At 37.9% G+C, this 24,531-nt stretch overlaps 2 protein-coding genes across 3 annotated transcripts in view; both read left to right on the top strand.

The window, feature by feature from the left end:
• The first annotated feature begins 1,505 nt into the window (after window positions 1-1,505).
• Window positions 1,506-20,959, top strand: LOC145981101 (uncharacterized). The gene is made up of 8 exons (XM_083114239.1): window positions 1,506-1,645; window positions 11,125-11,194; window positions 11,600-11,652; window positions 13,555-13,590; window positions 14,604-14,724; window positions 16,656-16,714; window positions 17,679-17,701; window positions 20,840-20,959. Exons 1-7 carry the CDS (start codon window positions 1,565-1,567, stop codon window positions 17,697-17,699), a joined length of 441 nt encoding a protein of 146 aa, XP_082970365.1. The 5' UTR covers window positions 1,506-1,564; the 3' UTR covers window positions 17,700-17,701; window positions 20,840-20,959.
• Window positions 20,960-22,400: 1,441 nt separating this feature from the next.
• LOC145980679 (general odorant-binding protein 56h-like) overlaps window positions 22,401-24,531 on the top strand; it is a 29,912-nt gene continuing 27,781 nt past the window's right edge. For both annotated transcript variants that reach the window (XM_083113737.1, XM_083113736.1), the window contains exon 1: window positions 22,401-22,641. In XM_083113737.1, coding sequence (XP_082969863.1) covers window positions 22,558-22,641 — 84 coding nt within the window. In that variant the 5' untranslated portion in view covers window positions 22,401-22,557. The remainder of the gene's footprint in view (window positions 22,642-24,531) is intronic.

Here is a 24,531-nt window from a genome sequence, read left to right as displayed (position 1 = left end):
TATGTCCAATATGGCGACACTGTAAGAATGTCGCATGCATGTCACTGCTCTTGGTGATTTGTTTCATTTAACAGTGTTGCCATTCTCAAACATTAATGACTACATTGGAACTTCTGTTTCAAGATCACTTATTCTCAGGCAGGCAAACTTTGTAAAAGTCTAAGTTTTCTTCTTATGCTGAGATAGAACAATGGGAAATGGACATACAAGTACCCCTTGATTACAAGGCAGCAGCGTTACCACTACGCTATCTGGGAGGCCCATTCACATTGGAACTCAACGTTGGTTGTGTAAAGCACAAGTTAATATTCGTTCTGAAATCATAGGTATGCTGCAGTCGTAGTTGGATATCTGAGAGAGAGAGAGAGAGAGAGAGAGAGAGAAGAAAAAAGGAACGAAGAAAGGAAAGGAAATAACGAGGAAAGAAGAAGCGAAGAAAAATAAATGAAAGGAGAAAGAAAAATCTATAAAGGACAGAAGGAAGAAGAGATAAGAAAAAAAGAGAATGAAATAAATGGAGAAATGAGGTAAGAAAGTAAGGGAAGAAAGGAAGGAAGAACAGAGAAGGAGATAAAGAGAAAGAAAGAGAACTAGAAAAAGAGAGATGAAAAAATAATGGAAGGGTGAAGAGAGAAGGAGAGAGAGAAAAATAATAGAACAAAGACAGGATGAAAGGAAAAGACAAAACGAGAAAGAAGGAGAGAAGGATAGGCAAAGGAAGGAAAAAGAAAAGAAATAAAAGAAGGCAGAAGAGACAAAGTGAGTAAGACATGACAGGAAAGAAGAAAAATAAATAATGGAAGGAAGAAAATAGAAGAATAGGATGGAAATAAAAGAAGAATGGGAGATAAGAAAAAAAGAAAAAATATGATAGAAGGAGAGATAATAGGTTAATCGCTGGGATGTAGATAAATTGTGAATTAATAAAGAAACACACAGTAAACCCCTCATACCAAAGGTGAGTTACGAACTTAAAACCCATGAATTCGCTGACTGAGCTGATGGCGTAACTAAGGTAAGAAACTGGTCAAAATACACTCTTTTGTAATAATCGATACAAAATAATTATTTGTGAGTTGTCAAGTGAACAGCGACGCACCAGTAAACTGTAAAGTAGGCGCATCTGCAAAAAATATATGCATCCAAGTTAAGTTTATCATCGATGTGGTGAATTATCATTAAGTTTTCTTCTAACTTAACGTTGTATCTTGTATATGTTGACTTTTTTCACAGTTATCCTGCTTAAAGTATCAAGAATTGACGAAATGACGGTAAATATGAAAATTCCCTATGGAAGCTGCTGATTTCTGGTCATTTTTCGTTTGCTAGGAGTAAGCAACATTGAACTATACATTAATATTCGTGGAATTCATCTATACATTCATCTCATGACCTTGTACACTTTTGCACGCAGGTCCTTTGTGAGTCAGCATTTTATCTGATTACACGTGTAATAACTCTTAGGTTGATTTTCCTCTCTGGGTAGGTATATAACGGGTGGTATTAAATAGCTATCCTCTCGAGCTGTTACCATCAGTCACAGATTACTACCTTTTGAAGCAACATGAACTCTTACGTCAACTTTGCACTCTTTTTGACCACACTGCTGTTTGCAGCAGTCCATTCCGGCGAGGAAGATAGTCCTGTAAGTTATTTCATTGTCTCGGTTTGAAGTGTCTGTTTTTGTTCACTAGTTAAAGTTCCATGAACTTCACACCGCAATCTTTCTCTTGTAGTAATAATAGGCCTTACTGAAACCATAGACTTGATTTGTCTGCAGAGGTGGCAGAAAAACAACCAAACACGATTGGAAAATCTTTAGTGTAACAAGCATTGGTACACCGCTGAACCTTGGAGCACTCGGGCTGTATATTCTGTCGCTGGTATCTCTGTAGCAAGGCCGAAAAGCGCTAGAGTGTGTGTGGGGGGGAGGGGGTCGAGTGGGCAGGGCGAAGCAGTACACGCTGCTGGGAGTGTTTGTAATTGCAGTCGCTTTCCCCCATTCCACAGAATCCCGTTCGCTCTCACGAGTTCATTGGTAGAGTAGTCCCGCGTCACTACTTGCGCAGAGACATGTTTGCGTTCGCCTGTCCCAGAGATAGTTGGGACAGGGTATAGCTGGTCTGGGTGTAGAGACAGCATCTTTGTACTGTGTTTAGAAATGGCAGTTGTGGAGGAAATAGTCTAGCAGGTTGATGTAGCAGTGTGGAATGTCCAAGCGGGTAAACTTGTACAGGGAGGTTATTTCAGTCGTTCACCGCCAGCGTGTCGGCCGTTCGGCGGACTCTTCATGCAACAGGTCCCGGCAGATTGCATTACAGGAAGTCCGTAACAGAAACCGCTTGTTTTCTAATGTTTCCACTTTTCACAATTACAGTTACAATTACAATTGAAATAAGCTCGTACCTTGTCGCAAGGATGCTGGAAAAGGTGTCCTCGCAATTACAAATATTTCTGGCACCTTATTTCTGACATCTAATCTTAGATTAGTCATCGCTACTTTATCCTCAGTTGTCGCGACAGCGCCGGCAGCTTATCGGGGGTTGGGTGAGTTGTCAGCCGCAAGAGGGCGCTTCATACTGAACGTGTCGGCAGTGATGCCAACCGTAGGGACATGTCCCTACGCATAGGGACTTTTCACTAAATTTCGCCCGCGTAGGAACGTAGGGACAGATTTGCCAAATGAGGGAAAACGTAGGTACTTTTTCCAATCTTGGTAAATGAGATTTTATGAATTAGTTTATCTGGATACTTTAGCGAGGAGGAGAAAAAAGAACTAACTAACAAATCTCCATCAGAATTTTGGAACATGTTATCGGTTACCAAAAACTATCAAGGCAAGTTCCTTTTTGAAACATTTCCACTCTCGCGAAAATAGTGCTAACATTGCCGCATTCTAACGCGGAAACTGAAAGAATATTTTCGCGCGGAAACGGAAAGAACATTTTCAATGTTAAGTGATACAAAAACAATAAAGGGAAATAAAATGGGACCAAAATTGTTAAAGACTGCAGGAAATACAGCATATATCACCAACCAACATCTATCTCTTCACAGCAGCAACATGTATGACTTCAAATAACATAATCAACAGTAAACGACTCAACGTTATTCATTAGGGGTGTGCGGGATCCTTTACTTTAAAAAGTCGTTAATTCTCGACGTTTTCTGCCTTGTAAGTTTCTGGAACTTATCGAAAATTGTAAGTTTTTATTCTAGAAATGCAAAAACAATCACTTAAAGTGAAAATGACTTGTAAAATTCGAGATTTCCAGTGCTTCGGGAAATTTCGAACATTTCCCGTCCCGAAAATTTTCCGACTTGGTCGGGAAATTGCAAATTTTTCAGTCCCGAATGTCGGGATTTAAAAAAATTACCGTCCCTATCCCGTCCCGACCCAAAAAATTCTGTCCAGCACACCCCTATTATTCATTAAGGCAAGAATTTACAATACCGGACCCTTCTGTAATTTCTATGCTACGTCTTATACTCACGAAATAATTATTCGTGATTATTTATCTCAAGTTAACATGTTGGGGTGAGGGGGAAAAAATGTTCATTAACGTGTAGAAGTTGTAAAATAAGCTTTTCAATTCTCGCAATGATTCTCCGTATACAAGTATGGTAGCCATATTTGTTGATATGAACAAATTAAAATTAGTTACGCTGTCTACAGCGTTGCCACACTGTTGATTTCATACTTGGAGAGCCTGGATCGTGTAAGAATGGCGGAAGAGAACAGTAAACAAGTTGTTAATGTTGTACAGATTGTTAGGTGGAGTGTGCAGGAGGATGGCTGTGGGCTAATTAATAAACTTATGGATTTCAGTATATTGCCCAAAGAACGTGCTTACATGTGACAGCGACAATCACGATGTAGAAGAACTGATTTGATTACAGGTAAATTTGGCAACAGTACATCAATCATAAAATTGCAGGATACGAAAATAGAGTCTTCGATGATGAACGTTTGCCGTTAAAGTGCTACGAAAATAATATTTTTTATCGGTTCGTAATCACAATTACCGCAAAACCATTCAGGAATAGCCCCACTGACCATTCTCGGTAAGTTTAGGTTAAGTTAGGTTAGGGAAACATAGTTAAAATTTGGGCTCGAAAAAAACATGCACGGGTAGCCCAACAAACCATTGACGGATAGCCCCACGAACCATTCAGGTACGGTTAGGTTAGGTTAGGATAGGCAAACATAGTTAAAATTTGGGGTCGTAGTAATATCAGGAATGTATATTTCGTTTTTTAAGTATTGGAAACACAAAATCTTCCGGTAAATAATAAGCAATCGTGCCGATCGCGGACCACTCAATGTCACTTATTTTGCAATTTCTACACGTGACCCCCCAAATTTTAACTTCAAATTCGTGATTAGGAGGCCTCAATTAGTGAGTATGCGAAATATTACAAAAAATCGGGGAGAGGTCCTGTATTGTAAATTCGCTCCTTCATTAATTGTGGAAGCACCGAGCAGAAAGATTTGGTAAGTAAATGTGTATATTTTATCTTCTGTTTGCATGCTCATGAGGTGTTTTTTTTTTTAGTCACTTTACTTGGCGTAGGGACATTTGGTCAGTTGTAGGGACATTTTGACTACGTCTGTAGGGACATTGCCGAAAAATGGTTAGCAACACTGTCGGCTACCAGACGTCAGTGTACTTTCATGTTCACTTCTGTTCATTTATCAGTACGCGTGTTGCTTATATTGTGTTATTGTAATGTGCTTACTCGTGGCCAGTGCTTTATTGTGTGTTAATTGTTATTCATTCATTACTTATGTCGTTAAACAAATATAGTCTTGAACATAGAGTTTTTATGTACGATAATTACGTGAAAACGAATTCTTGCAGAAAAGTGGTCAGGGAATTACGATAGACAGGATCTCTTGAACCTAAGAAACGTGTTGTATTGCTGTTGAAGGAAGTCATTTTCAACATCTCTTATAACACAGGAGGTTAGTGATCATCATTATTATTACTTTTAAATATCATTTTACGCTTTCGGTTTGCTTTATGCGCCGGGATGCTGTCTTCCCTTTCTGTCAACTGAGGATAAAGTAGAGATGTCTAATCTAAGATCTTCTGTCAGAAATAAGGTGCCAGAAATATTTGTATTTGGGAGGACACCTTTTCCAGCATCCTTGCGACAAGGTACGTGCTTATTTCAATTGTAATTGTAACTGTAATTGTGAAAAGTGGAAACATTAGAAAACAAGCGGTTTCTGTTACGGACTTCCTGAACGCAATTTGCCGGGACCTGTTGCATGAAGAGTCCGCCGAACGGCCGACACGCTGGCGGTGAACGACTGAAATAACCTCCCTAGATGAATTGTGTATGGTTGCATGGGGACACACGGCGAGAACACTTGGTATCTATTTTCATTAAAATAACTACACATTAAACATTTAGAATTGTCGATAACTATTCGAATACTACCTTCAATAATTTTTTCAATAGTTACTAAAGGAATAATAGATGGCGCCTATAGAAGAAAGAAAAGAAACAGCGGTTGATGCTGCTTGGAATGGAAGAGCTGCACATTAGCTCAAATATGTAAAATATAAACTGCTACGTAAAATTCCTTAGTAAAAACAACAAAAGGAAACGGAAATGGATGAATTCATTGTAGAGTTCGTGACATTCTTGATTTAATTAGCTTTATAATCTTATTGATAATATACTTTCTCAAGCAGTGGAAGGCCGAAGCTCTGCTCCGTCCGAACGCAGGGGAAGAATCCACGTCATAAGAAGAGCCATAGGTCAATTGAAGATCCCGGTGCACGAACCAGATAGCTCCACTTTTTCGTCAAACTTGTTCTTTTGCTGTAATCTATCATGAAAAAATGCTCTATCTGCTGGTGCAAGAATCAGACAGCTCCACAGATTTGTTGCGTAATAGGAATGGAAAAGGAGTTGCCTGGAGTGTTTCTGCCGGCGCATCATCGCAGACAGCTCCTGGATCAGTCTGGTTCTTGCAGGGGCGATAGTTCAGTGTTAGGCCACTCGGCGGCGTGCAGCAGTTGCTATCGAGACCGCACACTTCAATATGTATGTTACTGTTGCTTCTAGCTATTGCACGTGAATACCCCTTACTTCTTCGACATTTCATTCTTTTATTCAGTTTTTCGTGTCTCCTGAAAACTTTTATAATTTGGAACTGTCTGGTTCTTGCACCGGGGTCTTCAATTAGCCTGCTCTCCCACATTAGCAAGGTCCTGGAGAGAGTGCTCCCCAGGAGACTGTAAGAACAAGTGACGGGAACCAACTGCTTCCAGATCATGAGTTTGGTTTCCGCAGCCAACACACGTTATACCAGAGCAGGAGGAGAGCCTCAATGGGAGTGTTTCTCGAAGTAGAGTGTGCCTTTGATAGAGTTTAGATTAAAGGTGTTGTCAAGAAGGTCTTCGGCCTCCCCAGGTTCTATGAACCTTCTTCAATCAACAGAAGAAAATTTTATATAACTTCTGCAAGACCAATAGATCTGGAGAACTACAACTAACCAACTTCTGGAAGCTCAGTAAGTAGAGGAGTAGGGCATTCACCGGACGACCTTGTCCAAGGTCATTTGATACCATAGCCTATTTGGGCTAAAATTAAGCCATATTTTCATATCTTCTGATGGATTTAGCTAATTCATAGGTGTAGCAAATTGTCTAATCATGCTACGAATTCTAAAACCCTCGTATTATGATGATTAACATTCTTGAATATCTAGCTTGGGAATATTCTACTCCCAGTGTCACGTGACCCCCACTGTTGATTATTTGTGAGTGTATTTAACTTATGCTTGAAACAACTCTATTGCAAGGTGGTTAGTCTTGTTTGAGAATGGTGCCAAAGTAGTTTTTTAGATATGAAAACTACTGACTACTTGGTTAATAGTTATTTTTGAGACACTTTGCTTTGCTTATACATTTTTTATGTACTTTGACTATTTAGTATTAAGAAAATTAAATATTATTTTTAATGTATCCTGTAGTATTGTTAGAACTGAGTTAAAAATTCAGATCAGACAGTAATATTGTGGTCTAGTAATAGAAATGAAAATTGTTCTGTGACTCACTCATTCTTCACATCATAAACAAAAGTCTTCTCTGCAATAAGAACAACACTACATAAAGCGTTGTCAGGCAGAGGCTCATGGAATTCACATACAATTTTCATATTTGTTCTATCATTAACTACCACTTCTTTTATTTTTGACGTGTTGATGACAAATATTGGCCTGTGTGCTTTGAATTCACTGGGAATATAGTATACATCTATGTTTCCTTCAGTTACTCTTTTGTAAGGAGTGTAAGCCTCATATAATTTGAGTTAGTCATCTTGTGCTATGTCCAGATTATAATTTTCATGAGGGAAAATCTCATTACGTCCATTTTTAAGATAAATATTTTTAATCTTGCAATTATCAAATTTGCTGGATCCTTTTCTTGGGAGTTTTCTCTCCCAGTCTGGAACAGTACAATTACAAAATCTGGCATATCATACTGTATACAACTGAATTGATTATTAGCATCAAATTCGTAATGTCCTCCAGACGCTGGTTTTTGGACACACTGGTAAGTGTAAAATCCAAAAGGAACTTGTGGATTATTCAGAATATTTGCTTTGTATTTGAGAGCATAATTAGTTTCGTATTCTAATACTGGTATTCTTAGCTCCAATCCATGGTCTTGATAATACACTTGGCTGCTTCAGGTAGGGTGTTGGGAAGTGTTGTACCATCAGAATTCAAAGTACTATAACGCGTAAGAGCATTATTATCATTGGATGCCCTACGAAAAGTAATTCTCACACCGCCTTTCCATATGATGTCCTTGTAGTCTGAGAAGAAACCTGGCAGCGGACGCATGGGGAACAGCACTGTGTGGTTTTTGTCAGAATTTTGGTTACTGATTCAAATCCCCCTGCCTGGTAATATGTTGCATCTACTTTGGAAAATTTAAGTGTTCCTATGGCAGTGGAAGTAATACCAGGATAGTCTACTTTATCAGAGTACCATGTTTTCTAATTTCTACTTGAGAGAACAAGTGTGGTACAAAATTATCTACTACTTTTATGTTTGCACTTGGGGGAAATGCTTCATTATTTTCATTTTTTACTACTTGAAATTTAATATAGAAGTCAGCCCTGTGAGGATGTACAAAACTGTCACCCACATACACGTCAATTCAATTTCACGATTGGGTTCATTGAGATTAGCAAATGTACGACGATTGGGAGGAAAAGATTGTAATTCATAACTTTCAATATGGTCCATGTTAATGGCTATTTTATATATTAATTTCTATGATTGCTGTTGTAGAAGCATGGTAGGTATGGTATCAAACGGATTTGTCCGGTGAACGAATCAACTAGAGACCCTGAGAATAGAATATTCCCAAGCTAGATATTCAAAAATGTTAATCATCATAATACGAGGGTTTTAAAATTCGTAGCATGATTAGACAATTTGCTACACCTATGAATTAGCTAAATCCATCAGAAGATATGAAAATATAGCTTAAGTTTAGCCCAAACAGGCTATGGTATCAAATGACCTTGGACAAGGTCGTCCGGTGAATGCCCTATGCTCCTCTACTTTAGTAACGCTTAATATTGCTATTTACCTGAAGAACCGAGCACTACTGGGTGGCAACAATCAAGGGATCTAGTGAACTCAGTGTACTAGTGTTAAACATATGAGTTAGCTTACGCTTAGAGAACACAGCCTCATCAGTTGGTGGGACGTGTAGGATTCACTGAACTTAGTATATGTTAAGACTTCCCCCAGAGGGACCTGAAGAATTATTTGTCCATCTCTGTATGAAATGAAACGAAAGTAGTCCATATTCGGACGTGGAGAACTGCATCTCCAATAGAACCTTATTACTTTGAGAATCACGAAGTTATCAGTGTCAAATATTTAAGTGAACTCATTCCCTGAGTAACACCATTCCGTGGGACGGGACTTGAAGGACTTAATGAACTCAGTCTATCTCTAGAAAACAAGGATACTTCATTTCGGATGTAGGGAATGTTTCCTCGTTAGAATCATAGCTGAATATTTCTGTTAGCCCATTCTTAAAGGATATAGTCCCATGGGATGGTGGGACATGAAGTATTTAGTGAACTTAGTGTAAGAGATACCTTTCTTAATCGCTGTATCAAAGACGCATGGATTTTTTTTTACGTCCAACAGCGTAATCTGGGAATACGAAAGTGGTCCATATTCGGATACGGAGAAATAAAATATTGTCCTCTATGGTGGGACATAAAGGACTCGGCAGATTAGTGGATGACAGCTCTTCCCCTAAGTGGCTGAGAGTGAAATACGTGCAGTCAAAAGTGAACTAACTTGATGGGACACAAAGGACTCAATTAGACTAAGTGTACGGCAGGACTTCCCCCAAGTGTTTGAAAGTGAAAGTGCGTGCAGTCAACCACCGTGAGCATCATTAATCCTCGGACCAGAAACAAGGAAAAGAAGGTTGCGGAACATGTGAAATCCCAACCTCAACATAGATCTATTTTTTTGTTACCCTTGCAATTGGTCTACGGACCACGCAAGTCTACGAACTCGAATCTCCTTAAGCCTCCCCCATGGCGCAGTGGTAGCGTCATTGCCTTGTAATCGAGGGGTCCCGGGTTCGATACCCAGTGGAGGCACAAGTGGTTCGATCCCACTTTAAACTGTAGGTCCAGTCCCGATTGGCCTTACTGTGCATAAAGTGGACTTAAAACATCAACTCAAACCAACTCGAATCTCCTTAACTATCAAATTATATGTTATATTACTTGATATCATTTTATCTCTCATATAGCCTATTATATTTTATTTTCCATTATGTTTATTATCTGTATTTTTCTTCTATATTACATCTTTAAGCTGTATCAAATTTCTTATTCATATTTCTTTATCTTAATATTTTAACTGTAAAGCATATATATCAACAACTAACTCAAAATAGAAGAACTCCCTCGTATATAACACAGGAGCCAGGGTTACAAGGATTCGTCTGGAGACCAACGATATCTTCCAAGCAACTTGAGGATAGTAAATTACTAAATTATGGGACGACCGCACCCGTGCAATTGGAGAACCCGGTTCAAGAACCAGACAGCTCCAAATTATAAAAGTTTTCAGGAGACACGAAAAACTGAATAAAATAATGGAATATCGAAAAAGTAAGGGGTATTCACGTACTATAGCTAGAAGCAACAGTAACATACATATTGAAGTGTGCGGTATATATGTCCCATATATTCATCGATAACCGTTTTTACTATGTACAACAGATAAATTCTCGTCGATGAATGTCCGTAGAAAAGTGTAGTGTAGTTTGTGTACCAAGTCACTTGATGATTTGACCTTTCATGTTCTATCGATAATTATGAATTACATTCTTTACAGCAGTCACACGTATGGTTTCTTTTTGTACGTACCATTCATTTTGAATTACCCTGTACTTGGGTCTGACCTTAGAGCACGGTCATACCTTCAGACAACACGTGAAGAACCTGCAGAGTTAAGGCAACAAGAAGCAGGGAGACCTGACTCCAATGATTAGGCCGGCCCTGTTGTCACCGCACAGTCAAATATGAAGAAGGTTCAGGTCCAGCAGAACAAGGCAGCCAAAATTATCAGCGGACATACCGGTACTTTACCTATCAGCAAATACAAGAAGATTAACTGAGACTATAGCGTATGTTATCTCAAGGATTCTTGGCGAAACTGCAGCACCATCCGAACCATGAAGTCCAAAACATCTGCACCCGGGCGCCTGGCAGAACAGTCACCAGAAGCCACGCCTATGGTACCTCATCAGCCATTCAGCCCTTCTAAGGACCACCATCATCGACTAGACTTCCAGCGACAGAGGTAGAAGTTTTCAATCATCAACACGTCACTTTCAGCAAAAACGTCAGTTGAAGGCAAGGATAGCGACTTCTCCTTTCAATAGACAGACACTAGATTGAATTGAATTCTAAATCCTTGCTTTTACAGTAAATACCGCAGTTGATGTAAAAATATCTAACATGAAATTCGCCATTTGTCAATTACGTAAATAATCAAAGCCCTTGGTATTGCGAAGACGAGAATTATATTTTTCTCTTCTCTTCTTTCAGATGAAGAAGTTTTTCAAGGAAGGATATCCCAAATGTAAAGACCAAAATGAGCTTGGAGAAGTGAGTTTTGGTAAGACGATCTGAGATTCCAAAAAGATAAGATATATAATCAAAAGTAGAAAGCGTTTGCTAATTAAAAGAAATAATATCTTCACCTCTTAACTAATTTAAGAAGGTCGGACAGGAATTAAAATGAAAGACTGTCCCAAATAAATAAACATGACTTAGTGTTACATGTCTAAATATGTAGAATATGCTCGGAAATTAACATCCTTTCAAAAATGTTAACATAATTTTCCAATCAGAAAACAAAAAACTCCAAAGAATTCGATAAGCACGAAATGACACCACTACTCCTATGTTGAGTATTGCCTTTGTATCTTCGGTATAAATAAGTTCTTTCCTTAAACGTCGATGCATAACGTAATTGCTTGTGACAGTACATTGTAAGTTTTTTTACACATTTTCTTTACAGATGATATCAAGAATTACCATGAAAAGAAGGAGCCCGCGTCTGAAAAGATGAAGGTAAGATATTTATATAATACATTACACGTTAGTTTTATTCATTATATTCATTGAGCAAGAAAACAGCTATGAAAGCCTACTTAAATCACTTTCTACATGAAAATGAAATAGAAAAACACAGCACAATAAACAGACATAATATACAATTTTTTAAAAAAACATCCTTAAAAAACAACATAAAATGACTTAAGAGTTTGATACATTAAGATTGTAAACTCTCTGCAAGCAAGTTTGTACAAGGGCTTCAAACATATCGTCAACATCATTGATTCATAACAAATGCAAAATAAATACCAAAACGATTTGCATAAAAATTGAGTCAATTATATGTGCATAATTCTTTCATTTTAACAATTAAAGCGAACACGTGTTAAAAATGTATTAAGGGCGTTCAGAAATGAATTGGACAAGCTTTACATAATCCACATTTGTTGTATTTTACCTGCAATACAAAGATGTACATTACCAGTAATCTCCCCCTAACTGAATGCACCGCTCCCATTTATCGGGAAGTTTCCTGATGGCTGCAGAGAACCACTCTCTTGGAGTAGAGTTGCACCACTCACGGACAGCGGTCTGGAGTTCTTCATTAGATTTAAAGTGTCGACCACGCAATGCGTCCTTCATTTTGTCGAACATTGCATAATCCGAGGGGGCTAAATCCGGTGAATACGCAGGATGTGGGAGCATCGTAAATCCCATTGTTGCCAATGCCACCTGTGTTTCGTGGCTCGTATGCGGCTTCCCATTGTCATGCTGAAGAATCACCCCGAGAGCCCATTTTCCTTGCCGCCTCTGCAGAATTCTGCGTCGCAGCTTTCGTAGAGTTTCACAGTAGCTGTCGCTGTTTACAGTTTGGGTAGTGGAAAGCCAGTCTACCAGCAAAATTCCATCTTCACCCCAGAAAACTGTACCCATTTGCATCTTGGGAGTGAGAGTCGGTCGAGGCTTTTTGGAGCGTGGACTTACAGTGTATTTCCATTCCATGGATTGCCTTTTGTCCTCTGGAGTTTCGAAGAGGAACCAAGATTCGTCGCCAGTCATCAGTCTTTCGAAAAAAAAATCTCTGTCTTGGTTGTAACGACGCAACAATTCTCTGCACATGTCCACTCGCTGTTGTTTCTGCTGATCCGTCAGATCGCGAGGCACCCACTGAGCACAAATTTTCCTCATTTGCAGATCCTCATGAATGATTGCATGCAGAGTCGCTCGCCCAAAACCAGTTTCACGTTGCACTTGTTCAATTGTTACACGTCGATCTCCCATATTCAAGTTGGAAACACTTTGGATTGCTGCTGGGGTACGCGTTGACCTTGGGCGACCACTGCTGACACCTTTGTCCACACTTTCGTTTCCCCTTTTGAAATTTTGAACCCACTGAAACACTGTACTCCGTGAAGGCGCTGACCCACCACAAACGGCCACAAATCGGCGATAAATTTCGGATGCCGAAACACCCTCTTTAAACAGGAACCACGTAGACCACCTCTGACCACGAGAATCACCTTCCATTTCGTAGCTTGTCCACGTATTCACTAACTTCCGTTCACGTTATGAGTCAGCAATTCTCTGGTAGTGGCGCTAGCAGATCCATCTTGTGGTGGAATATAGAACTATGTCCGACCGTTAAGCAAAACAAAGTTTGCTTGACATGTTTTTTACAACAATGCAGTGTTGCCAATCCAATTTATTTGCGAACGACCCAAGTACTACTTCCATACCTAATTCAGGACATGGAAATATTTCCTAGTATAAAAGCTTAGAACTTCAGTTTTCATTTCAATCTTCACATCACGTTTCTTAGAGCTTGTAGCTTACGTATGATAAAATATAAATAACATCATAAATAATAATATACAATATTGTTATGTAACATCAAATGTTGTTTGTTCTCTCTTACAGTGTTTCAGCAAGTGTATGATGGAAGTTGCTGGAGTCGTATGTATTTTCTTTTTATTATTCTAGATCTGGCCCTTCAAGCACTGAGTTTCATGTTGTTTAACTTTTATAGTATACATTTTATAGTTAACAGATAACTTTACCGTAGTAAATGTAAATTATGATCTTTTGGTCTCTTATATTCTTAATTTAAGGAACATGTGCGTTTAAGTGTTTACTTTTAATGTATATTTATTTGTATTTAAAAGACAACAAAACCACCTCTAATAAACAACTCCAAGGATTTTACCATAAGACTCTCCAACATTTTCAACATAGAGTGATAGCCAGGTATTGAAAAGTAATAGGTCACGGTTGAAACTACACGTGTAATTACAGAAATTAGCATACACAGGCAAAGTAGCGTACCCAGAGAATTTTTCATGGGTGTAAGAAATATTTCCTCTGTTTTAAGTTTTCTATCTTTCTATTCACTTAATTCATTTTTTCGTATTTCTTTCTACTATTCTTTCTCTATTTCTGTGTCTCTCTATCTTTGTCTGCCTCTCCCACTAGTTCTTCTCCTCTGTGTCTGTGTTTGTAGAAAAAGTTGCAATTTGAAATTATTCAACTCTGTTTGAAAAAGATAACTGTAAATTTTTATCTTGTATTTTTTGTAAAAATAGTGTTGGTGCCCTAAGGCTTCAGACCCTTAGCCTATCCCTCACTACGCACCCACCTCCTCTTTTATGTCAAATTTACCATTTTTCTCTTTTAATGCTTATTTGTTATTTTTAGTGCCCACTTTCTTCCTGTTGTTGCTAAATGTTTTCATTGACTATGAATGTAAATAGAGTTGCAAATCTTAGAATATGAAAATACGTTTTGTGGAGTTTGGTTAATCGGAACTGCATTTACAGTTTAAAGTATAATGTCAATCAGTGTGCAGTATTGCTTCATATAAAATTGAATCCACATCCCTTTGAATACCAAGGTGTGGCAATATGTACGTGTAAAAATCAATCAGTGAATTGGCACAGCTTATTTCATATCTGTTTGATCTTTTCTTTCAGTTTAAAGATGGAGAATGTGATGAAGAAGCATTCGATAATCTTGGTGGCGGTGTTGCTGAAAAGCAAGGCAAAAGGGAACAGTTTAAAGCTGCCATTAAAGAATGCAAGGAACTATTCAAACGTAAGTTAAATGGTGTTGAAGCTTAATATTTCGTTTTCTTTACTGTTACAGCACATAAGCATACCATGTAGAGTTCGCGAGATCTTTTGAGCTTAATATATCTTCTAGGGAATGTTAGTAACAAGTGACAAAATAGAAAGCTCCAGTTGAAGAAGAGGCCAAGTGAGCTCATTTCTCACAGCGGCAACAACAGCAGCCCTTCTTGAGTGGTTCAGTTGGAAACGTAGAACCACACTCCTTACAGCACTGATTTTGCATTCAATGAGTTCCACTTCTCAGAAGTTTAAAATGGAGCTGTCTGGACTACGTTACAGTAGCCAATTATGCACAGAGAAAATGTTTATCTTGAATAAGAATAACAAAAATACTTTCTGGTGACCAAATGTTTGTTTTAATAGGCGAGAAACGATTGTACAGTTGAACCTAATTCTTTTTGTAATCGTGTGCAGTTGTTACCAAATAATTTGGTAAAAATGATCAATATTTGTAAAGAATATCAATTGTTTTTTATGTATGGTTACCTAAAAGTTTAACCAAACGTGGTTTTTACTTCAAACAAATCAGTTTTTTCTGTGTGAACGTATCACCTTCCTCGTTCACAGGACACTAAGCTTTATACTAAAAGACTTTCCAAATAAGTGCAGCAAGTGCAGGGGTACGTTAAGTGCTCATTGTTGACGGAATTCATGTGGGAAAGTACGTACTGCGTATGCTTTCCTCAGTAAAAAGTCCTGTGAATAAAAGTCTGGTGGAACTCACTTTCCGAATAGCCCTCGCATAATTAAATTGGATATGCAAGTTAAAGTCTTATTACTTACTCTGGTGTTGCACTTTGAATATGTTGATGTTTCTGAATACGTGGCACAAAACACGCTAGCAACACTGATATACTGTACATTTGAATGCGTTAAATATCGCTCCGTATAATACAATTTCTTATTTGTAAGCATTGCTTGCAGTGATTGAATGTACACAATGCCCCTGAGTCTTGGCATTACGCTAATTGTACTAATTAAACTAATTATAGAAACAACCTTGATTCCAATTGTAAAATATGATTGCAAGTTATTCATTGCACAAATAAATATGAGGGTTATGTGACGATCATTGTTAGCTTGCACATTTTAACATATTGATGTTTGTTAGTTTTTCTTTTTAAAGAATATGTGAGATTAGATTATACACTCTTTTTATTTTAAAAAATTCAAGGCTTATATAAAGGATGTTTCACAATGTTCTTTGCGTTACATTATGTATTACCTGTGCGTTACTGGTCTTAACTGCTCTAAATAAGAATTCAAATATATATTCCTCTCCTATAAATGTTCAATATATGCACCACAGGTGGCACGAAGCACATCGACATGATATGAAAGTTCTCAATCTGTACCAACATCAGCTTCCAGTTGCGATTTTGCATTGCACAGGCTCAAACGAAGTTCTTCGAACTGCTTACGCGATGTACGAAGTTCACAACATATTAGAAACATTTGTGGTCAGATAAACTATTAGGGAGTGGATCTTCTTTTAAATAGAAGTATTTTTTGTCAATTTGTATTAACAATGAGTACAAAAAATATATTCATTCGTCAGGCGAAACTGTCACAAACCTGGGTAATATCTAATGCTGTTGTCTTGTAACAAACAAGCCTCAAATTTCTTTTCCGATGTTAAGTGTTGTGCTAAACATTGTCTTATTATTTTACTACCTGGGTCTGGGAAAGGATTTATTGAATATTTTTGTTCGTTGTACTATAATGCTGCCGATATTTTTTTTAATACTTAGGGGAGGGGCATATGTCCTAAAGTTCTCAAGCTAAATTTGCCAATGCCCACTAGTCACACATAATAGTAGCTATGTCTTTGTAACAAAAAAATGTTAATTTACATCAATTATAAATCCAATTTTTTATTTCTAAAAATAACTTTAGCTGTTGATTGCGGTCCAGCTCTTGAGTTGCTGGAATGTGTTAGTACCAAGAGTGGAATGGTAAGTACTTTTCAAGAATTTTTCTCTCTTTTCAAATAGTTTATTAGTGCCGTAAGTTCCTCCTCCTCCTTCTACTTTATTACTACTATTACTTTACAGCTTATAACACACGGTGTTGAAGTGTTAAATTAAGATATGTATATTTGTATACTGCCAACGTAATCACCATCTCACATAAAACAATAAAACAAAGGCGTAAATATCTAAATGATTTATTATGTCATTTAACAGGATTTAAATCATTTAACTATTGAATATTGTTACAATCATCACAACTTTGCTATGTAGGATAATCCAGTACTTGAAGCTCGACTATAGTTTTCTATCATAAAATGTAAAAACACATTTATCACTTCCTGGAGTTAAATATTTCTTTACATGTTTGAAGAAAGTTGAAAGCATCACATTTTAATACATGTTTATCCTTGTACCTTCGTCGCTAATGTGAGTACATCCAGAGCATTTAACCGTTGTTTGCCGAATTGAGTGCATATGTTTTCTGATCTTGACAGAGCGCAACGTTCTATGAGCAGCAACCTCTTCTGAACTTCACTGGCACGAAAAAGTCTTTCGGTTGTAATACACAGGAGATGTTTTGACCGAGTAATATTTAACCCGAATGTGTGTCTGTGAAGAAGGTTGTGGATTCACACCTACTTACGGATTCTTCGTATTTGGAGTAATTCTTGTATTTGTATTCCAAACATGTGCAAGCATCTATGTATCTCAATGTTTCATGAGAGGTAAAAATGGATGTGCGTGATTGATCGTATGAAAATCTCGTGATGAAATATGCCCTGGTAGGACAGATTATACTTATTCGCTAACGCGCGATGTGAGAGCTAACTTTTATTTCTTCAGTTAGCGTCTTAACTCAAAATGCACCTACATATGTCCATTTTTGTCTGTTAACGAAAAATATATATAGTTATAATATTTTCATTCTGTTTTTTCTTTTTTACAGGAAAAACCAAAACAAGAATAAAGGTAATATCAATTTTCATACCAAATCATGTGATTGCATTTTTTAACAAATAGAAATCTAAGTTCAGTGTTCTGTTAATGCGGTCAGTTTTAGTTTTAAGATTGCATGTTATTGTGAGCTGATCATACTGTGGAAAGATATGCACAAACTTCAATATTATGTATATGTATACAGGGTGTCTCATCTAACTTTGCGACCTGAAATATTTGCGACACGAAACAGAATATGGAAAATCTACTTGCATGGAAATATACCCACGTCAGGGGCTCAGAAAATGAAGGGATATTCACAATACAGAAAATTCAGAAATTATTCTATCCAACGAAGTTAATTTTTTTAATGGAACGTGCATTATTTTTCTGGCGAAATGAAAAGTAGAGGTAAAATTATGGATAACATATTTGGTCTCACCTTCCTATACCAAATATCTGCAGAGATAATGAAACATTTAAAGGTTGGCAGCGTGGACACCGTTTGTCACGCCATTCCTCCCTGCGGGGGTTAAAGAAAACAATACATCACGGGTCACGTCTCAGTTTAGTGGTGTCTCCCGACCAGGTGTGTTGTATTGCTGTAAGTGTCAAACAAGGAAATCGTACGTACTCTAACGCATTTGACGGTTTCTATTCTCAGCTATTACTTGCCGTATTGATATTTGGAACCCTGTTTTGTTGTTACCACTGTGTTCTCTTATTTCGTCTAGTACGTAGATATGCCGGTCTTCAGTAATGAAAGAAAAGTAGACATTTTAATTTACGGCGAATGTCACAGAAATGCAACCACAGCTGTGACATTGTACGCTGAACGCTACTACAGATATATATATATTTATCTGTGACGCTACCCAGATCAACGGTGCCCTTCACCTCGTATGTACCATTGCCAACAACTGCACAAGTCTCGTTGGAATAGGAAGCTGGGCTCCCAGAAAGCGTCAACGTACAAACACATCAACTAACAACGGAAACGAAATCGCTGTTCTGGCTGCTGTAGCTCACAATCCGCAGGTGAGTGTACAACAGATTGAACGCGGTTCTGGAATAAGCCGCAGTAGTGTGTGGACAATTTTGCAAAGGCATAAGTTTCATCCGTATCATATGTCACTCCACCAGGAACTGTACGGGAATGACTTTCAAGCCCGCATTGCATTCTGTCGTTTTGCACTTCAACAGTTGCAAGATAATAATGCATTCCTAAGTAATATTTTGTATACGGATGAAGCTTCGTTTACAAATCACGGTAATGTGAATTTGAGGAACATGCACTACTGGTCCGTGCAAAATCGCCACTGGCTTCGCGAGGTTACTCATCAACGACAGTGGAGTGTTAATGTTTAGTGCGGTATCATTGACAACCGCATTGTAGCTCCCTATTTTTATCAGGGAACATTAAACGGACAGCGATACGCATCATTTCTTCAAGACACGCTATCCCTTCTCATTAAGCACGTGGCATTTTGGTTCCAGCGTGATGGGTGCGCCGCACACTTTGCACGTGTTTCCAGTGAAGTTGTGGATGCAAAGTTTCCAAATTGGTGGATAGGACGGCTGGTTCTGTGGGATGGCCAGCTCGGTCCCCCGACTTGAAGCCCTTTACACTACTTTCTCTGGGGCGCAGTGAAAGATAGAGTCTATCAGGCAGTCCCAGAGACACTAGAGAATATGAAACAGCGTATTACTGCGGCGTTCGTGGCAATATTTGGAGAAACACTACAATCTGTGCAACGCTCGCTTGTTCACCGTCTCCACAAGTGTATTAATGCAACTGGTGGTCACTTTGAACATCTGCTGAAGTGTTCATCAGATAAGACGTTACTCATGATTTTATGAGTGCGTTTTCTGTGCTGGATGTACGTTATAAACATGACGTTTATTTGAGTTATAGGCCACTTGTAATTTTGTTTCAGAGAGCGAAACCAATTCTGTTCTCACGATTTGTACCTCTAGTTTTCAGTTCGCTAGAAACACATACATGTTTCATTAAAAAATGTAATTTGAGTTGAAAGTTGTTTTTTTAATTTTCTGGATTATCCATACCCTCCCATTCTGTAAGCCCCTGACATGGGTACATTCCTGGCCAACTCGATTTTCCACATTTTGTTTCATTTCGAAAATTTTTGGAGTCGCAGAGTTAGGTGAGACACCTTGTATATACACAGAGAGATAAAATAGTATATTTTTAATCCGCATTATTGATTTCATTAAACTGTAGGGGAGATTTCAGCGACCTATACTCTGTCTCAGTTATCTCTGGAGCAAGGCAGCGCATAGCGGCAGAGAAGAAAGAAGGGAGCGATCGAGTGGGCAGAGGGAAGGAGTACACGCTGCTGGAAAGCTGGTAACTTCAGTCGCTTCCACCCCTCCACGCAATCCTGTTCCTCTCACGTGTTCATTGGTGGAGTCGTATCGCGTCACTACTTGCGCAGAGACTTGTTTTCGTTCGCCTGCTCCAGAAATATATGGGACAGAGTGTAGGGAGACTATTTTATGGCCCCTGCAAAGAATTGGCCCTCTTTCTGCTAGTATCAAATGTTGTTATTCTTCTGGTTGACACTCACACTTAATATCTACATGCACACACAAATCTTCGGCTTGCTCTGTAAATAATCCATAGTCAAAAATGATAGCACGTTTGCAAAACGCGAAAACAACTGACGTTGCCTCGATGGCTTCTTGGACCTCATCAGCCTTACGTGACTGCAGTGGCGCTGCCAATTGGCTTCAGGGAACGAAAGAGATATGAAGGGAAAATGAGAGGACCGGCCATACCTGTAATCATAAAGTAACAATCGAAAGCAAAAGTCACTATTTTAAGTAAAAGGAGCTTCCATTTTGATATGGATGTTAACTATGTATATACTATATGTTGTACAAAGTAATGGCTTCATAATATCTCGTATGACGTGGGCGAGTAAGTTACCCTACCATCACATAATGGTTGATCTTCATGTACAATATTTTTTTCCTTCACTTCGTAACTGTCAGAAAATTTGTGAAATTATTGCTAGGATAATGTTAGTGCGTTGGATCTAGTATATACATATAATGAAAAAGTTAACCTACGTGTGTCAAATTCGTACTAATGTTAATTAGTTGATTTTGTGAAAATAGGCAAAGTTAACAAAAGTTTCTATTTTACAGATCACATAACAAATCCGGAAAAGTCTACATTTATGACGCTTTACCTGTTCAAAATTAATTATGAAGTGTTAGTTGTTGTTTACAAATGGATCAATCTGAATAAAATTGTTTGAAGCATAATCGAACTGAGGTTTTTCTTGCCTAATTCTAACCTAATATAATATACAGAATTTTATAGAAAATGACCTCTGTGGTGGGGTGGTTATGCAACATTTGCAATTAGCAAAATATGTTAAAGGTTAAAACCAAGAATTATGAGATGCTAGAAAAAGTTTCTAAATTATTGTTTATTTTCATTTCGAATGCGCACGTTCATTATGTTTACAAAACTGGATGTTTTCAGTTTGGTATTAGTTCTGAGACAATCGCTTTGGTACTGTCCCTGTCATAGATCGTAGAGAAAGAAAGATAATAGTAATAAAGAAATAAGAAAGAAGGAGAGAAAGAGATATTCAGAAAACTAGAAAGGAAGGAAGAAAAATAAATAAACAAAGATGAAGAGAGAAGAAGAGAAAGACAAAAAGGAGGACGGAAGAAATAAAAATAAATAAAGGAAGCAAGAAGAAGAGAAAGAGAAAGAATGAAGTGGAAAAGGGAGAAGACAGAAACAAAGGGAGAAGATAGATGAAGAGAAAGAAAGACGTGGGGAAAAGGAGGAGACAGAAACAAGGGAAGAAGATAAGAAGAGAAAGAGAAAGATAGAAGTGGAAAAATGAGGAGACAGGAACAAAAGAAGAATAAGAAGAAGAGAAAGAGAAACAGAGAAGTGGAAAAAGGAGGAGACAGAAACAAAGGATGAAGATAGAAGAAGAGAAATATAAAGAATGGAAAGGCTAAATGAAAGAAGGAAAAAATGAGTGAAAGAAGGAGGAAGAGAGAAGAAAAAAGATAAGATGAATGACGAAGGGAAGAAGAGAGAAGAAAAAGATAAAAAGATTGAAGAAGGGAAGAAGAGAGAAGAAAAGAGGGAGAAAGGAAAAGGATGGGAATAAAAATAAAGGAAAAAAGAAGATAGAACAGAAAAGAGAGAATGGTATGAAAATAAAGTGTGACTTATTGAAGGAATAAACATGCCTGTGACGTAACTAAGCATATTAGGTCGTGTAAATACTCTCCTTTACAAAAATCGATACAAAATAATTATTTTTAAGTTGTCAAGTAAACATCACACCAGAAAACCGTAAAAGACACGAATCTACAGCAAATAGACATAGTTTAGCATCAATATGGTGATTTATGATTCAGTTTCCTTCTACGTAATTAATATTCTATCTTGTGTGGCTTGATTCCTTATCGCATGGTGATATTTATAGAACCCTGAATTAGCGAAGTGGACAATGTTGTAGAAATTTAAGAGTGGGGGACCCACTTAAGGTCTTCGAAATCGTTCGTTACACCAATAGCGTGGGTATTCCTAATCACTGAACCACGGAAGCAGTAACGAGGTAAATGTCAAAAGTAATAAGCGAAACTGATGTTTCCGCCCCTTTTTTACTTGGAGTGAACATCAATGTTCATGGAATTCATCTATTCAGTTCTCATGGCCTTGTAAGCCTCTTGCACGCACATCCGTTGTGGGCAGACATTTCATCTGAGCACACGTATAATAAGCTCGTGGCTTGATTTTCATCCCATTGAACGTATATAGTCGATGGTATTAAAAAACTAAGCTCTTGTGACGTTATCATCAGTCACGGGTTACCAACTGAAGAAGCAACATGAAATCTTACATCATCTTTGCAGTTTCTCTGACCACACTGCTGTTTGCAACAGTCCATTGCGACGGTGAGGAAAAAGATGCTGTAAGTATTGAAATTAATTTTTCCTTGTCGAATTGTGTGCCTTTTGATACTACAAAAAGTTCTACGAAATTCACACCTCCGTCCTCCTCTTGTAGTAATAATGATAGGCCTTACTGAATCCACAGAAATGATTTGTCCCTTCACCGTACAAAAATTGCTTGGAAAAATAACCGTCAATTTTCGGTACGGTCTAAAAAAACGACCGTATATAACGGTGGATACATTGTATAATCATAATCTATATTTAGCATGAACGCATATTCAAATTTAAATAAAAAACGGTCGGGTACAATTTTCGTAAATTAACAGGCAAACTATTAATTTTTACGGGAGCGATGCAATTATACCTACTGTTGGATTAATAATTATTGATACTCGAGTTTGAACTCTAATTTAAAATTAATCAGTAGACCTACCTAAAAAAGACTTAACCAAAATTTAACTTATTCAACTCTGCGTTACATCAACGTGAGGAATTAGGGGAGCTACGAGTGAGTAGCTTAACCCGGTCTTGGAAATCTCCTCCAACGGCTGAGGGTTCGACGTGCTGACTCCAGGTCACCCCATTACCTGTTGAAGACCTCAACACCTCTAGGTAGGATTGTGGGAGGGAGACTGGCAGTCGGAAGATAGGCCAAGGTCCTTCGAGGGCTGTAGAGCCAAGGTTCATTATTATTATTATTATCATTATTATTATTATTATTATTTTAATAATATTATTATAATAATAATAACTCTGCGATAAGCTATGGTAACTATTTTTTTCGAGTATGCCTTCGATTTTTTAAAGATTCGTGGTTTGCATTTCTGATTTAAAAAAAAAGTTTAACATACTTAATAATATTTCAGTTATGTCTTGTTACCATCTTTAAATGGTAACAAGGGTCGAGTAACAAACATTCTGTATAGTTTTCCATTCCCCTCTCACCTCAAGCGTAAATTTCTCCGTCGCTTATTCTGAGTTTGTCTTTTTAAGCCCTGGCGCCCTCTGTGTGTGGTGCCTTGCGCCCCCTTACTTTCAACGACTGGTTGGGAATAGACTTACATAATTATACTATTCAAACCTGTACCTGGATCATCGATCAAAATTTATATACATTTGATAATTGTGTGTGCAAAAGAAGCAAAAACAACTACACCATCTTTACAGAAAGCCAGTCGAGTTTTCTGGGCTGAGAGAACAATAGATCTTGCCCTTTCAACAACACTGAGAATAGTGTCTTACAAGTTTGGGTTCACTCATACTACTCCAGGTTCTGTATACGTTCCAATATTGAGAAAGTTTGTTCTGCTGTGGAAACAGTTAGGGGGAAGAGTAAGAAATAAACAGAACATAGGTTGTTCTGCTGTGGAAACAGTTACGGGAAGAGTAAAGTCGGCTTTAGACGAAAGCATTTTCTTTAACATTCTTGCTGGCATAAATGCTACGTAAATGCTTCCAAAAATCTTGTAATAGATAGTACTTTACGCGAAAGCATTTTTTGGAACATTTCGGTTAGCTGTTTCAATTACAATACATACAGCACAAACGACACGTCGAGTTACACCGTCAATGCTGTGTGCAGGTTCTTTACAATTGAAAAAGCTAAAATATTCTTCCATACGTGTACAGTAAACGTTGTAAAGTATGTATTTAATCAGCGCCATTCTTCTCTACCTAAAACCATTTAATACGAAGCGATATTCCTCTCGGTTGAATAGTTATCGTCGTTTGAAAGTGTGAAGTGATATGTTGTTTACATCTCACGCGACCGCCATTACATTTCCACTGGTGACCATGAGGTCGCTTCTGATTGGTTACGCTACGAAAAATGCTACGGAAATAAAGCCGGTTCTATCCTTGAGAACAGTGTTGCCCACGAGACGAGACGAGACGAGACTTTGGTCTGT

This window comes from Lepisma saccharinum, chromosome 28 (assembly GCF_977018435.1).
Source record: "Lepisma saccharinum chromosome 28, izLepSacc3.1, whole genome shotgun sequence".
In the NCBI taxonomy this organism is placed as follows: Eukaryota; Metazoa; Arthropoda; class Insecta; order Zygentoma; family Lepismatidae; genus Lepisma; species Lepisma saccharinum.
The sequence above is the reverse complement of the archived record's forward strand: the minus strand, read 5'-3'. Positions and strand labels throughout refer to the sequence as shown.